Source organism: Lipotes vexillifer, unplaced genomic scaffold, assembly GCF_000442215.2.
Source record: "Lipotes vexillifer unplaced genomic scaffold, Lipotes_vexillifer_v1.1 scaffold51, whole genome shotgun sequence".
Classification (NCBI taxonomy): domain Eukaryota; kingdom Metazoa; phylum Chordata; class Mammalia; order Artiodactyla; family Lipotidae; genus Lipotes; species Lipotes vexillifer.
Genome location: NW_006786770.1, coordinates 447,216 through 464,739, shown reverse-complemented (window position 1 = coordinate 464,739; position 17,524 = coordinate 447,216). Strand labels below are relative to the sequence as shown.

General features: G+C 37.0%; 1 protein-coding gene across 2 annotated transcripts; it reads left to right on the top strand.

Annotated features, from left to right (window-relative positions):
* Positions 1-214: 214 nt before the first annotated feature.
* On the top strand, positions 215-16,836 carry MOB1A (MOB kinase activator 1A). Of its 2 annotated transcripts, none has more exons than XM_007459394.1 (6): positions 215-403; positions 3,635-3,801; positions 8,715-8,808; positions 10,263-10,396; positions 14,384-14,547; positions 15,663-16,836. In XM_007459394.1, the coding sequence occupies exons 1-6, from the start codon at positions 390-392 to the stop codon at positions 15,738-15,740; spliced, it is 651 nt and encodes a 216-aa protein (XP_007459456.1). In that variant the 5' UTR covers positions 215-389; the 3' UTR covers positions 15,741-16,836. The 2 variants fall into 2 exon arrangements, with proteins under 2 accessions (XP_007459456.1, XP_007459457.1); XM_007459395.1 differs by having other exon boundaries at positions 390-403; positions 3,638-3,801; positions 15,663-15,740.
* The last annotated feature ends 688 nt before the right edge of the window (positions 16,837-17,524 follow it).

The following is a 17,524-nucleotide window of genomic DNA, read 5'->3' as shown; positions in this document are numbered from 1 at the left end:
CTCTTCCAGTCCGAAGTCCGCAATTCCACCACGCCTCCGGCAGCGGAAGTCCCGGCCTAGAGGCTGCTGATTGGCTGAGGCGGAGGAGCGGGCGGTGCGAAAAGGGTCTCGAGACCCTCTCAGCGGGGAGGAGCAGAACGAAGCCTTAGCTCGCGAGATTTTGCTGGTTCCGCATTTTGGGTCTGTAAGGTGGGGCAGGGGGGAGAGGCGGGTGCAGTTGCTCTCACCTGCTTGCCCCAGCTCGATCCCGGCCCGGAGCAGCGGCGGCGGCGCGGGCTTCCGCTGTCCGCTGGCTGAGGACCTTCCGCTCCCCCTTGGTCCCGCGCGGGCTCCGAATCCTGTCCGCGGCAGGGGCCAGCGGCCCCTCCCCTCCCCTCCAAGGATAGAAGATGAGCTTCCTCTTGTGAGTGTGGCCCGGTCGAGGGCTCCAGGACTGAGGGCCGAGGCCCGGGAGGGGCGGGCGGACGGACGCCTGAGGCGACGGCGGGCCCCCGGGGCCGGGGTCGGGTGCCCGGCGCTTGCTTTGCCCACGCTCGGGGTCACGGGGGAGGCTTGGATGTGCGCAGAAGCAGAGAGAGATGAAGGTCGAGGCAAAGGAAGCGGAGCGAGAAGATTGGGGAGTAGAAAGGCCCTGAGGCCGGTAGTGCCTCCAGACTTTTCCGCCCGAGGGCACCTGAGGGCAGAGGGACGATCTGGGGGTCTCAATTTGTCTTGAGTCTCGAGCCTTTTAGTAACGATGCATGCTGACTTAGCTTTTTACTCCACCGTACGTCCAGCTTTATTATCGTCAGTATTAAATTACCCCCGCGGAAAAATGCCGCCCCAGGAAAATGTGGGAGTGCCGCTGAAGTTAAGCTGCGGGCCTCGCATCCAATTATGATTAAGCCCACTTTGTGAATTTGTATAATTAACTAACTTCTTTTTAACTCAGTAGAATCCTATTTTAGAGATAACGTCTGGGCCCAAAGGAGTCTTCAATGGGAAAGTTTGTAAATTCTCTGATGATTCTTAATCGCATTAAGGTTTGAGAAGCATTGCTCTAGCACCTTATTTTTCTCAGGTAGCTCTCTTTACTTAGCATGTTGCTTAAATATGTATTGTATGAGCGAATAAATAATCCATTTTCAGTTATGGGCATCACCCACATACTTGACATCTAAAATAGTGTTTCATAACCGGAGTTTACCCCGTTTCTTATTGTGAGAAGTTTGAATTCTTTCTAGTATTTTGCTATTATAAAATAGGACTACTGAGACTATCTTTGTCTAAATCGCTTTTCCCCTCCTTTGGATTATTTTTTTAAGCGTATAGTCTTCAGAGTATGATTACCATATCAAAAAATCTTTATGATTTATATTTTAATTGCAAATTTCCATATTACTAGAAATCACCACCACCCTCCCCCCACCCCCCAGTCTTTTTTTTCTGTTTTGTGGATGCACAGTTCTTATTTGCTTTTTGGACCTAAATGTGAGGCTCTTTATTTCTTTTAAACTTTGTTTTGTTGATGGACATTTGAGTTTCCACTTTTGGTTATTATGAATAATACTGCTATAAACTTGGATGTATGTGTGTGTTCCTTTCTCTTAGGAATTGCCTGGTTATATGGTAACTTATGTTTAACCTTTTGAGGAACTGCCAGACTTTTTCAAAGCACTGCACCATTTTGCCTTCCCATCAGCACTGTATGAGTTTCAATTTCCCCACACCCTCCCTAGCACTTGTTAATTGCATTTTTGACTATAGCCATTCTAAGTGGACGTGAAATGGTATCTCACTGTGATTTTAATTGGCATTTACTTAATGACTAATGATGTTGAGCATCTTTTCGTGTGCTTATTGGCCATTTGTGTATCTTTGGAGAAATGTCTATTCAGATCTTTTGACCATTTTTTAAATGGGGTTGTCTTTTTGGTTTTAAGTTGTAAAAATTCTTTATCCTGGATACAAGTCCCTTATCACATCTGTGATTTGCAATATTTTCTCCTACTTTGTGGATTCTTTTCACTGTCTTGATGGTGCCATTTGAAGCACAAAAGTCTTAATTTAGTTGAAGATCATACTGAACCTTGAGACATCATTTCTTGCTAAGTACGGAAAATATTTAGCTACCTGTCATTCACAGCTTGTTTCTATTGAAAGGGCCATTCCCTCTAATTTAGTACTTCCTTATTAAATTTAGCTCTTTATCATGTTAAACACAGACTTTCCATATTTGATTTTTATTGTTTTCATAACTCCTTTTTACTTCATAATCAGTCTTATTTAAAATTCAAATTACCCAGGTAAAGTGAAAATCCTCAGTTTTATTACCTTCCCCTTTCTAGAAGTAATCACCACGATCAGTTTGATGGGTGACACTTTCAATGCATTTACAAAATGGGCTTCTGCTGTACATTTCATTCTGTAATATGTTTAAGCATGTATTGAGATCTATCGGTGTGAATACAAGTACCTCTATCTTGTTATTCTTAACTACTGTATAGTATTCCATGATATAGATGTATCATAGTTATTCATTCCTCTACCAGTAAGCTTTAGGATCATTTCCAGGTTTTTCGCTATTAAAAACAATCTTGGGAAACACATCCTTATCCATATCGAGGAGAGACACCTAGAAGTAGAAGGGATGGATTGAGAAGCATTTCAGTGTTAATAGATATTGCCGTGTTGCCCTCTTAAAATGTTAATGCACTTTGACCATTAGAGAATTAAAGTACTAATTTCACTCTACCCTATCCCACACTTAATGTAATTGTTCTGATTTCTGACACTCAGGTTAAGGAAAAATAAATCTAATTTTAATTGAACAGCTTTTCATATGTTCATTTGTCATTCTGTTTTTCTTTCTAAATTGTGTATTCATCTCCTTAGCCCATTTTTCTAAAGCATTCTTTGCCTTTTTCTTAACAGATTATAAAAGTCCTTTATAATTTAGTTAATATTTTTAATATATGTTGCAAGTACTTTTGTTGGCTACTTGTCTCCTTGTTCTGAATTATTGAAGTTTTAATTGTTACCGTTAGAAAGCTGTCCATTTTTTCTGGGCTTTGTGTCATGTTAGGAAGACCTTCCTTATGAATGGTGTGAGATAGGAATAAAAACTTATTCCCCCCCCCGCCAAAACCAGTTGTCTCATTTATTTTCCCTGCTATAAACTCTAAAATGTTAGTTCTACTTCTCTGGTTTGCTTTGATGGCATCACAAATATTTTGATACAGAAAACTGGATTTTTGAGCTATATGAACCTTAAAGCTAACACCCTCACAGCACTATTAGGTGAAAATTGAGGCCAAAGGAGGTTAGGTTTCTCAGGCAGTCACAGAGTTAGTGGCAGATCAAGAACTAGAATCCAGGTTTTTTCTTTTTTTGGTTAAGGTGCCTTTTCTTTTACACCAGACTGCTTCATGAGGCATAGTAAAATTGCCTTCTGTGTGAAATTGTGCTGCTAATCCTGTTTCTATGTAGGGGAAAAAATTTAACTCTTTCTTTTATTGTGTTTATTCTCTCCTCCCCTACCCCCCATCTTGGCACTTTTCAGGGAATATTTTTTAATTTCAAAACAATTTATATGCCTAAAATTGTCATTCTGCTGGTCCTAAAAATTGATGTACTTTTACTTTTAACCTAACAGTAGTAGCCGCTCTTCTAAAACATTCAAACCAAAGAAGAATATCCCTGAAGGATCTCATCAGTATGAACTCTTAAAACATGCAGAAGCAACTCTAGGAAGTGGGAATCTGAGACAAGCTGTTATGTTGCCAGAGGGAGAGGACCTCAATGAATGGATTGCGGTTAACAGTAAGTTCTTAATAACTTTCAACTTTACTGGTTTATAAGAAGATTTTGCTAAAATCTTTTTGTTAATGAATTTTCTTATGGATGTAGCTGTCTTAGTAAAACAGATTATCTGTAAAGAAACATGTAAGTACAAATACATCCAAAGTGTGTTCTCTTCAGAGTGTACCTGATTGTAGCTTGTGTGGTTAAATAGAGAGACCTGAGAAGAAATGAAAAGTACTTTGGGGTTATCTCTGAGGAGAATGGTCTGAATTGCTGAGTAAGGTCAAATGAAAGATTGATAAATACAAAGATTCTACCTGTGGTGGAAATGACTTTGTAGGAATCCATCTTCATAGTTGTGCCCCCACTCCCAGCAGCTTTCATCTGCCTGTGTATACAGAAAAGTCAAGTGCAGTTGCTATGGTCAGTCACTTGATTATTGTGAGTTAGGAGTAGTCAGAAGAAAATTGAGAGATTGGGAGAAAACAGAGGGACCCATGAGCTGAAAGTCACTCTGAATTCAAGAAGTAAGGGCATGACATGGAAGGATATGCTGAGGCTAGAGGTTTGAATATTAGTGTCTATCATTTCTGAGATGAGATCAGTTCTGGATGATAGGGTTTAAGTCTATTAGGAATTTTAGTTGTTCCAGGAATCTTTACAATTTTTTTTTTGCTGTATGCGGGCCTCTCACTGTTGTGGCCTCTCCCGTTGCGGAGCACAGGCTCCAGACACACAGGCTCAGCGGCCATGGCTCACGGGCCCAGCCGCTTCGCAGCATGTGGGATCTTCCCGGACCGGGGCACGAACCCGTGTCCCCTGCATCAGCAGGCGGACTCTCAACCACTGCACCACCAGGGAAGCCCTGTACATATGTTTCTTGAATCTCTTAATTCACAGGTTGCCCTTCATTGCAGTTATTTTTCCTTGCTCTTTTTGTTGTTGTTGAAGAAACCAGTTTGTTTTCTACAGAATGAATTTTGCTGATAACATCCCCAAGGCATCCATTATCTTGTTCTTTTATTTCCTGTAAATGTTAAATCTAGAGCAGCACTGTCCAAGAGAACTTACTGCGATTAGGCAAATGTTGTATATCTTCACTGTGGCCATTTAGCACTTGAAATGTGGCTACTGTGACTGGAAATGAATTTTAAATTTAACTTCATTTTAACGTAAATTGCCCTGTGTGTCTAGTGGCTACCATGTTAGAACAGATGTGGCGCTTTGATCAGATTCAGGTTTGATTTTGTTTAACACTACTTCGTAGCTGGTGGTATATAATTCCAACAGTGTAGATATTTCCATAGTGTCTACTTGTCTTTTTATGTGGTATTCAACTGTTGATAATCATTGCCTTGGTCAGTGTGGTCCAGTAGAAATAAATATATTGTGAGCTACAAATGGAATTTAAAATTTTCTAGTAGCCACATTGAGAAAAATTTTATTTTTCTCAACTCATTAAAAAGCCATTATTCATATTACTAAGAGAAAAAAAATCAGGTGTAGAACTATGTAATGTGTTATCTTTTGTGTCAGATGGGATAAAGAAACTTAGGGGGCACGACACAGAAAAAATTAGTATAGTAGTTACCTGTGTGTAGGGGGGAAGTTGGAGTGGTTGGAACTTAGATTTTTCACTGTATGTTTTTATCTGTCTTTTGGCATGTGAACCATGTGACATATCTATTCAGAAAAGACCCCTTTTTTGTAACCTTATTCAAATTATTGTCTTTCATTTTTTTTGATTTTTCTTAAATTGAAGTACAGTTGATTTACAGTGTTGTGTTAATTCCTGCTATACAGCAAAGTGATGCAGTTATACACATACATACATCTTTTTTTAATGTTATTTTTCATTATGGTTTACCATAGAATATTGAATATAGTTCTCTGTGCTATACAGTAGGACCTTGTTGTTTATGCATTCTATATATAAAAGCTTACATCTGCTAACCCCAGCCTCCCACTCCATCCCTCCCCCAACCCCTTCCCCCTTGGCAACCACCAGGCTGTCCTCTATGTCCATGATTCTGTTTCTGATTCATAAATAGGTTCATTTGTGTCATATTTTATTTTATTTTAAAATTTTTATTATTTTTTCAATTTATTGATTTTAATTATTTATTTTTGGCTGCAATTGGGTATTCGGCTGCTGTGTGCGGGCTTTCTCTAGTTGCAGTGAGCAGGGGCTGCTCTACATGCGGTCTGAGGGCTTCTCATCCTGGTGGCTTCTCTTGTTGCGGAGCAGGGGCTCTAGGCGCACAGGCTTCATTAGTTGTGGCATGTGGGCTCAGTAGTTGTGGCTTGCGGGCTCTAGAGCGCAGGCTCAGTAGCTGTGGCACACGGGCTTAGTTGCGCCGTGGCACATGGGATCTTCCTGGACCAGGGATCGAACCCATGTCCGCTGCACTGGGCAGGTGGATTCTTAACCATTGCACCACCAGGGAAGCCCCTGTGTCATATTTTAGATTCCACATATAAGTGATGTCATATGGTATTCATCTTTCTCTTTCTGACTTACTTCACTTAGTATTATAATCTCTAAGTCCATACACATTGCTGCAAATGGCATTATTTTGTTCTCTCTTTTTTTGGCTGCACTGTGAGGCATGTGGGATCTCAGTTCCCTGACCAGGGATTGAACCCATGCCCCCTGCATTGAGAGTGCAGAGTCTCAACCACTGGACCGCCAGGGAAGTCCCATATTTCGTTCTTTTTTTTATGGCTGAGTAATATTCCATTGTATATATGTACCACATCTTTATCCATTCATCTGTTGATGGACATTTAAGTTGTTTTGATGTCTTGGCTATTGTGAATAGTGCTGCTATGAACATAGGGGTGCATGTATGTTTTTGAATTATAATTTTGTCCAGATATATGCCCAGGAGTGGGATTGCTGTATCATGTGGTAACTCTATTTTTAGTTTTCTGAGGAACCTCCATACTGTTTTCCACAGTGGCTGCACCAATTTATTGATACATTCCCACCAACGGTGTAGGAGTGTTCCCTTTTCTCCACATCCTCTCCAGCATTTGTTATTTGTCGACTTTTTAATGATGGCCATTCTGACTGGTGTGAGGTGGTACCTCACTGTAGTTTTGATATGCATTTCTCTAATAATTAGCAATGTTGAGCATCTTTTCATGTGTCTGTTGGCCATCTGTATATCATCTTTTATTCTGAAGGCATCTGTTGACCTTCTTCAGCTTTCAGTTTTTCTTTGAGACTTAATGCTCTAATCAACTGTTCTCAAACCTTTTGGTTCCAGGATCCCTTTATTCTCTTAAAAATTATTGAGAACCTTAAAGGGCTTTTAATTATGTGGGTTATTTTTAGTGATACTGTGTTAGAAATTAAAACTGAGTAAGTTTAAATACTTATTTTAAAATACATGTTAACATAAATATATTTTTATGAAAAATGACTATTTTCCAAAATAAATTTTAGTGAGAAGTGTGGCATTGTTTTACAGGTTTGCAAATCTTATTTAATGTCTGACTTAATAGGAGGTTAGCTGGATTCTCATATCTGCTTCTGTATTCAGTCTGTTGTGATGTCATACATTATGGAGCCTCTGGACAACTCCACTGTGCCTCCTGAGAGAGAGTGAAAATTCAGAGCAATTAAAATGTTTCTGACCTCACAGATTCCCCTCTGAAACAGGGGATCTCTGGACCATATTTTGAGAACAGATCAATAAACCAGCACACCATCTGGGCACACTCTTTGTTTTGAATGAATATTGAATGCCTAAGTATTACTTTCTTAGAAACATGACTAATTTAAGAGGAAGGTTTATAAGTGAGGGAGTTCTGAATAAAATTCCTTTTGACATGGTGGAATATTGATTTGTTTTCTAAGAAACTTGGAAAAGCCCTAGTTGATTTTTTTGTTTGTTTGTTTGTTTGTTTGTTTTTTGCGGTACACGGGCCTCTCACTGCTGCAGTCTCTCCCGTTGCGGAGCACAGGCTCCGGACGCGCAGGCTCAGCGGCCATGGCTCACGGGCCCAGCCGCTCCGCGGCACATGGGATCTTCCCGGACCGGGGCACGAACCTGTGTCCCCTGCATTGGCAGGCGGACTCTCAACCACTGTGCCACCAGGGAAGCCCCCCTAGTTGATTTTTTAGGTAGTCTTTTAGATGGGGAGCTAAGACATTTTTTAAAAAGCTTGCCAAGGCTTATGTGGTTCCCTTTGCACATAGTAATATGTTCACTCAGTTAAGTTCATTTCTTACCCCCTTCCTCTTCTGTTTTCTTCCAGATCTAGCTGAAGCTCCTTTAGGAAGTACTCCTTGACTATCTCAGCTCCTCGAGATGTTGCCTTTTCTCTGAACTCTTCTAGCACTTATTGTTGGCCTTTGTATGCTATCTTCTTATATGTTGTATTACTCCTCTCTTTTAATTTTGTCCCTTTTGTTAGCTGGAGACTCTAGGGGAAGGGGCATTATCTCCTGTCTTTTTTATGTCCTCAATATGCACTAGGTCTCAATTTTTTATGATGAACTAGATTTTTAAATGCCTGACACAGCTGATACACCTCCCTCCCATATATTCCACAACGATTTTTTTCTCTTTCCCAACACAAATGATATTGTCTGGTCCAGATTGGTAAGAAGCTATGGATTTTTTCATTTGCTTATATATGATCAAATTATATATTCTAATGTAATAATCACCATTACGTTAGAATTATCCGTAATATTTTATTTTCCTGCTTACAGGCTGTTTAAAAGCTTAGTATATTAAAAGTTAATGTATATTAAAAGTTAACTTTACTTAGGTGTAACAACTTAGAAAGAGAATTTATAGTGCCCCTGGATTGTTGAATCTCCTGAGGATTCTTGGCTGAATCCTCCAACTGAGAGGTCTGATGTTTTGTTGTGTTTACACAGACATTTTAACACAGTTCTGCTATTATCTTTCCAGCTGTGGATTTCTTCAACCAGATCAACATGTTATATGGAACTATCACAGAATTCTGCACTGAAGCAAGCTGTCCAGTCATGTCTGCAGGTCCAAGGTACATATACTGGCTATTATATAGGTATTTGAATTATTACCAAATAAAGCTAATCACCAATTGATATAAATTAAATAATAAAGACTTGTTTTTCTTACCCATTTGCTTGTGAAAACAAAAAGTTTACCTATAAGCTTTTAGTTATTAAATACTTCGGTATGTGGTACCCAGTATTTTGATTTTTTATAATTGCATTATATTAAGTATGAATATTCAGTAGTAGGATTGAAAGTAAAGAAATTTGAGTTAGGCTTATCTTGCTTTTACAAAAGTTATTTTTTTCAATTTTATTAATATTTATGGTTCTGTTTCTGGTTTTTAAATTAATTTCTTGGAAGAGTTTTTAGTTGACCTTTTAATATTTGATTTTTTGGTTGTTGTGCTTTTTACTGTTAGTTACCTCCAAATTGTTCTGCTTTAGTTATCTGGCTTAAAGATGCTAGGTTAAAATTTTTTTGACTATCATAAATTTCTAGAAATGTTGAGAAAGAGATGGAACTCTTTATCACCCATAAAGTTAAGATGTGATGGAATTAACATTTTCGTGTGTCCTTCTGGCCTTTTTTCCTATAACAAATGATTGATTTTATGTGATGACAGATGGTAGCAAGATATTTACCTCTTGGGAAAAAATAGTCCTTTCTGAATTTGCTATAGATGTAAAGGAAAAAAAGGGCCCCAATAAGTTTGAGTCCTATTTTTATTATGTTATTTTAGGAGAGATGTTTTTTATTTTGTGAAGTGTTAAGTTTTATTCCTCAAACTATCTTTGGCTTAAATGCTTCACACAGTGAAGTTTTGATTAAGTCTTATTAATCATTCTAGCTCAGCAAAGGTGAGGTAGAAAAAGACGCATGGCTAAGATTGTTTCTTTAAAACGCTCTCCAAGAAACAGGGTTTTATAATCTTGGCTCTGTTGATGATTACTTAATGGCCAACAAGCTCAGAATGTGGTGGATCCATCAGCACCTTACCCAGTCCTCAGCACCCTCTGTCTAACAGACAGGAATGCAGTTCCTTTGTCTTTCTCAGGGCTGTGTTGTAAAACAGATTCTGGCACAGCCAGCTGCCACACTGGCTTCCTTTTCTTTTCCATTTATTACCATCACATTTCAGAATACAGTGTAACTTATGGTTGGCCCTCCGTATCCATGGTTCCTCTGCATCTACAGATTCAACCAACCGTGGATCTTGTAGTATTTACTATTGAAAAATATCTGTTTGTAAGTGGACCTTGTGTGGTTCAAACCCACATTGTTCAAGGGTCAACTGTACTTCTACAGGGAACTCTCAAGTAATCTTCAGTAGAACTTTAGGTAATTTACTAAATATATATACTATACTATACTATAGTACTATATATATAACTTCTGTTGACAAACTGTGAACCTACTTTGATTACAAGTTGCAACATGTTTTTGAAAACTTTATCACTAAAACTTTTTTCTCTCCAGATATGAATATCATTGGGCAGATGGTACTAATATTAAAAAGCCAATCAAATGTTCTGCACCAAAATACATTGACTATTTGATGACTTGGGTTCAGGATCAACTTGATGATGAAACTCTTTTTCCTTCTAAAATTGGTGAGTTAATGTTGTAGAACTAATTTTCTTTTTAAGATAAATGTGTTATTGTCTTTTTAATGCTCTATTACTATAAAAAAATGTAATAAAGACTGCCAGATTCCTCTCCAAAAAGTTTGTGAATGTATACTCCTTCCAGCCATGTTTGTGTCTGCCTGTGTTTCTTCATCAGTACTAGTTGTTACTCAGTTTTTCATCTTTTCTAATATGGGTAAATAAATTTCTAGTATAATGTACATTCTAAAAAATATCAATAACATTGAACATTTTTTGGTTTATTGATCCTTGTGTGTTTTCTGTTTATATCCTTTTTCTATTTCTTTATGTTAAGGTTATTAGCTCTTTGTCATGCATGTTGTGTGTATTTTTTCCCTGGGTTGCCGTATTGTCTTGTTTATGAGGTTTTTTTGCTATGTATAATGTTCTTATTTTGACCTATTAATCTTAACCTTTATGATGTCTGGATTTTAATACAATGATTAGAAGGGATTTTCCTACTTACAGATTATAAAATATTTGTCCATGCTTTTATTTAGTACTTTTGTGGTTTTGTTTTTACATTTTATTTTAATCTTTGTTCTGTCAGGAATTTTTTCTCAATGCTCCCTTTACTTTTTTCCAGCTATAAATGCTAGTTTGTCCAGTACCATTTATCGAATACATGTGTCTTTTATCCCCTCATTATCATATGTATACACCAAATTGACATATATCTTGGAGTCTTTTAATCTCTATCTATTGTTTTAGAAATTCCACACTTTTAATTACTATGGCTATGTATCTTTGAACATCTTGTAGGGCTAGTCTCTCTTCCTTGCTCTTCTTTTTCAGAATACTTACAGCTATTCTGGAAAATTTGTTCTTCCAAAGAATTTAGAAACATTTTGCAAGGTAAAAAAAGAAAAAACTGAGATTTTTATTATGATTTCATTCAATTTGTAGATTGATGTAGGGATTCTCGTTCTCTTGACAATACTGAGTCTTCCTATCCAAGAACAATTCATATTCATTTATTCATGTCTTTTAATTATTTCTTATTTCCTCGTGTAAGATTCTGTATTTTACTTTATGCTAGTCCTTCAGGTTTCTTAAGTTTATTCCTAGGCACTTAATGTTTTTATTGATAATCTGGTTTCTAACTGGTTATTGTTTAGTATATAGGAAAACTATTCTGATTGTTTCTTTTGGATTGGTTTTCTTGAGTTTTTAAAGTATATAGTTACATCATACTAAGATAATATTAATTTCACCTCTTCTTTTCTGATAAATATACTACTTGTGTAACTCTTACCTAATTGCAATAACTAGTACTTCCAGAGCAGTACTGATTGATGGTGATGATGGCAAACATCCTTTTCTTGTTTACTTTTATGTGAGTGCTTCTAGTATTTCAGCATTAAGTAGGAATCTTGCTTTTGGTTAGAGGTATGTGAATTTTTAAAAATCAAGTTGGTTATAGGGTTTTATCAGATACTCTTCTAGTATCTGTTGTTGATCATAAGGTTTTCTCCATTTTTTTTTAATGTTCTGCTGCAAGAGTATTTTTTTTTATTTCTGCTATTTTGATTAAGATTTTGGCATTGGTATTCATGGATGTGATTGGTCCTTGTCACTTTCAGTATAAGGGTATCTTATGAACAACATATTGTTGGATTATGTCTTGTCTGTTTGGGCTGCTATAACAAAAAATACCAGAGACTGGAGGGCTTATAAGCAATAGAGATGTATTCCTCACAATTCTGAAGTCTGCAAGTCCAAGATCAGGAGCCAGCATGGTCAGGTTCTGTCATAGGTCCTCTTCCTGGTTTACAGATAGCAAAAAGCAGTGTTTTTGTTGTATCCGCACATGGCAGAGAGGGAAATCATCTTTGTCGAGTTTTTTCTTATAAGGGCACTAATCCTATTCACGAGGGCAGATGCCCTATGACCTAATCACCCCCAAAGGCCCCACCTCTTAGTACCATCATCTAGGGGGTTAGAATTTCAACATGATTTTGAGGGAGACACAAACATTCAGAACATAGCAGATTCCTTTTTGAAGTCTAATCAGAGGCTCTTTCAGGAGAAAAATTTATATCATGTTGTTGTGTTTGGTCTGTTTGTTTTTGGTCAACTTTTCCATTCTATAAAACCTTTTGTTTCCTTTTTCATAGATCCTTTATTGTGTATTGGGTGTGCCTGAATGTTAAATTCAGCTTGGAAAGTGCTGCTTAGATTAAAACAAATCACTTGTATTTCTTTATTAAAGTCTCCCTCTTATGGAGGTAAAGAATACTTTTGTCATTATTCTCTTTCCTCGGCTTCCCAATTCTTCAGTATTTTATCCTAATGTTCTGGAATTCTTTCCCCCTTCATTAGGCTATTATCCAGAGCTTACTTATGCTAATTATTTATTCTTATTAGACAAAACTGTCTATTATTCATTTTTAAACAAATATATCCAACTTATTAATGTTTTTTTCTTTGTTTTTTTTTATTCTTTTTTTTTTTAATTCTTAATGTTCTTTTTAAAAGCATGGGGCCCATTTGCAAATTCTGAGAGAAAAAGGATTTGACTTAAATCCATCTTTTCAGTACATGAATATAAGACCAAGTCCAGAAAAAACATGTCCATAAGCCCCAGAATAATGTGTGAAAAGGCAAGTTGTTACCAAGACTAAGGGTGGGGGGTGGGGACACACACACACACACACACACACCAGCTAACAAGAGCAAACTATACTAAATTTCAAGCTATTAAGGACTGGTTGAGAAATAAAGAATACAAAATGCAGGGAAGGAGAAGGTGACAGCCTTTGTTTTCTGAAAGATTAGAGAAAAGAATATGTTCAAGAGTAGTGTAGTGGAACAGACCTTTAAGGCCAACTAATCTAGGTTATTTTGGAAGCAGATGCCTTCTTATGTATTTGTTAGCTATACACAGTGCCAGTTGTATTGTCTTTCTCCTGTCCCTGTTTTCTAAGAAACATTGGTCTTGTCAACCAAAATTCTCAGGAATGCAACCAGTCACATCCCCACCTTCAGTGCTTGGAGAGAGATGACTAAGTCCTCTCCCAGTTCTTTTCTAAGGAGGTGTTTATTTATATTCTTTGAAAAATAGGGAGGTGCCATTCCTCCCCTTTACAGAAAGTATTATTCCCCTTCTTAGACTATAGGAAAATGAAAATAGCACTTTAAAAAATTAAATAAAAAGTTGGGGACTCCTAGTTTAAGAAGGAAAACTGGCTTTTCAGAGTACTTCAGAAGAGGAAATACTTTTTTTTTGCGGTACGCGGGCCTCTCACTGTCGTGGCCTCTCCCGTTGCGGAGCACAGGCTCCGGACGCGCAGGCTCAGCGGCCATGGCTCACGGGCCCAGCCGCTCTGCCACCAGGGAAGCCCCAAGGAAATACTTTTTATTTGCAGACAGTAGATAATAATGACTCAAAGTGTGCCTTTCTTTTTTTTTTGCTCGGGAGAGTTTCCAGTCCTGGTTGAGTGTGTATGTGTTTGTGTAAAAAAAATTTTTTAGAGTTAAAAATTGCAAAAAGTAAAAAATTTCTATTTATAGTCAAAAATACTTATTCTCCAGGACTTCCCTTGTGGTCCAGTGGTTAAGACTCCATGCTTCCAATGCAGGGGGCATCGGTTCAATCCCTGGTTGGGGAACTAAGATCCCAACATGCCACGACGTGCAGCCAAAAAAAAAAAAAACTTGTTGCATTTAATTTAGGAAGAAACTCTCCTGTATTAAACAACTAAAATTGTTTTTGATTCCTCATCATCTTGCATAACTTGATACCTGTGTCTACTATTCTAAGGCAGTCAGGAAAAGTGTGGTCATATACTTAGGTTTGGAGGGCGTTTTTTCCCTTGCCTTTTAAAAAAAAATGGAAATAGGCTTGTATTTGTGAATTTGTGTATTGGAGTTGCTCATGGCAGCATCTAAACTTTTCTGCTATTTTTCTTGAATTGATAAAAGACTGATTGATACATACCTATATTACAGGTGTCCCATTTCCTAAAAACTTTATGTCTGTGGCAAAGACCATTCTAAAGCGTCTGTTCAGGGTTTATGCCCATATTTATCACCAGCACTTTGATTCTGTGATGCAGCTGCAGGAGGAGGCCCACCTCAACACCTCCTTTAAGCACTTTATTTTCTTTGTTCAGGTAAGTTGAACCGCGTTGACTTTTGTGTCCTTTGACCTGGACATATCCGGATTGGTAGTTTATATAGAGTAATTTTTAGAGTCTTATTTATAGATGTAGAGCTAAGCATGCAGGGTTCTCGTGTTTTGTTCCCTTTCCCATGTTTATTTCTTTGATGTGCATAGCAGCATGGAAACCATTACCCCCATTTTGGACCTTTTGCCTCTGGAGAGACCTGCCCCAGGTCTCTGGTTAAGATATGACAAGAAGCACCAAACACTCAAGAAAGCTTGTCCATACCCTCCTGTTCCATCGCCACTGCTGGGTAAAGGGATGCCATGGAAAAACATCTATGGTTGGGTTGTTTCATGAGATGTCTATGCCTAAAAGAGAAACTTTTGGAAGAACTCATTAGCTACTATCTTGAGTTAAGTTTCCAGAAGTCCACTTCAGGCCAAATCTTACAAAGACAGCAGCTAGAAACTTCAAAAAGAACCACCCCCTTCAAAGATGTGGCCTATTTCCTTATGGGCCCTTAGTTGGAATTAGAACTTTTTAGTCAAAATAATTCACATTGTTTGAAAAAGATATCAAAGAATAGGGACTCGTGAGCCTGACTTTCGAGATATATAATTCTGTATGTAAAATATAATTATGTCTCTCTAGATATTTTGGAGGGAAAGCAGGTAGTTTTATAGTAGATATTGTATGTCACAATTCTATGTACCACACAAAGGAGAATGTACTGTGCTCTCCTTTGTTTTCCTTCTGAGATTATTGCATGGCATAGATAGAGTGTAGATATAGATATACGAAAGTAAAAGGTCTGCTGCCCCAGGTGAGGCCACTATCAATGGTTCAGTGTATAGTTTTCAGATAATTTCTGTGTAAATGCAAACTTTATACGATTTTGATTTTACAGAGGATCATGCTAATATGTATGGTTGCTTATTTATTAAGTCCCCTGTATTTTAAAACAGGGAGTAAAAATGACCCCATTTAAAAATGTTCATAGAGATTATTTCATCATTCTTTTGGATTTCAGAAAGCTAGGGTTGGGAAGCCCTTCTCAATGACATTTATAGAGTTTTAATTTTAGATCTGTTTTTAAATTTTATTTTTCTTCTTTATTTTAGGAGTTTAATCTGATTGATAGGCGTGAGTTGGCACCTCTTCAGGAATTAATTGAGAAGCTTGGATCGAAAGACAGATAAATTTTTCTTCTAGAACAGTTACCCTCTTGCTTCATCTACTGCTAGAGCTATCTCGTTGCTTTCTGTTATAGACTAGTGATACAAACTTTAAGAAAACAAGATAAAAAGACACCTATTGTCTGTGTCTACTGATAAAATTGTCCCAAAGGTAGGTTGGCCTAATACCTTCAGAGTGAGAAATTCAGGACACAGCTGAATCTGAGGCACTGTGTGACCACTGTTGTTACTGCCATAGAGCCATACTTGGTTATAGAATGTGAGGACTAACCTGTAGTTTATTAGTTTACTTACTCTTTTACTGAAGAAGATGATCGACTCTGTTTCAGGTGACAGCATGATGGATATTAAGAATTTCCAATAATTTATTAACAGGTTTCCAGAACAAATTTCCTAATAATGCAATCACAGATCAGTTTTATTCTGCTTTTATTTTACAAATAGAAGAGGTGTTCTGAAATTTCCTTAAGATTTAGAACATTTGTGTCACTTTGGATAACCTTGTAGTTTGAAGTTTGTATGCTAGTGTTTTTATAGGTAAGATTATATATATGTATATTTTTTCAAAATCCATGATTGCAGTTTAAATCATCATATGACATGTGGTATGGGAGTAACCAAAGTTATTTCTAAAAGGACTTTATTTTTTAATCTTTATTTGGGATTTTATTCACATAAAGCTATCTAAATTTTTAGTGTGTGTGTATCAAATAATTTTTTTAAGGCATCTAAGGATCGTCTTGCAGATTTTTATTTTGAAATGCTTCATTCAGATTAATTTTAATATGTAGGTTTTGGCTGAGAAAAGGAAAACTTCCAAAAAATTATGACAAATTTGGGTCTCATAAACCATTATTTTCATTCATGTTTGTTTCAGAGGCCTTAAAATTTGGATAGGAGAATGGAAGAAAGTACTCAGAGTACTTGACTATTTTATTTTGAGTTTTCCTTTTAAAAGAAGCTACTTTTATACATTTTTATTGTGACTTGAGACTTAGTTAAGTGTAGTGTAGAAATGCACGAACCTTATCCCAATAAGGATAAAGCGTAAGGAAAACCACAATAAAAAACCTTGAAGGTGTACACATTTTATAACCCAGCTAAAAGTTTGATGTGCTGCCTGTTCTTTAATGTGTGTGTGTGTTGGGCGAGGAGGGGTAATATGTTTAAAGGAGACAAAATGGGATAAGTTAAAAAAAAGAAGAAGAAGAAAACTTCATCTGTTAATAGTCAAAGGATGGATTGGGATTTTATTCTGTTTTGTTTCTGTATTAAAACTTGAAATTATTCTGTTTCTCTTGGGATAAAAAGAATCTTTAGTGAAGAAAAGATCTAGTTTTCTTTAGGTTTCTAAGACTTAGACTGTTTAAAATGTAACGAGGCACACATATTACTAAAGACTCGCCAGAGTGGCAACACTTTAATTTCATCAGTGTTCTTCATTTCAGAGCTATGATTTTTTTTGCAAAGTACTCACCATCTTCCATCTTGATACCTTTGGTTAAGGTTAAATTTGATAGGGTTTTATTTTTATTATTCCACTAGAATGTAAAGAAAAGAATTGCTTAGAAACTCCATTTTTGTAATAATCCAATTTCAATAAATTCTTAAATATATGTAGAATTTTAAAGGAAACAAAACATTTTATCTGATTTAGGCTGAAACCGTACATCGTTGTTTTGGGAAATAGTAGAAAAATTCCTTATGAAAAAAAAGAGAAAAGCCCTCTATAAAAATTCCATAATCCACGTTTTAAGAATATCCAAAGTCCCTGTCACGCATTCTGT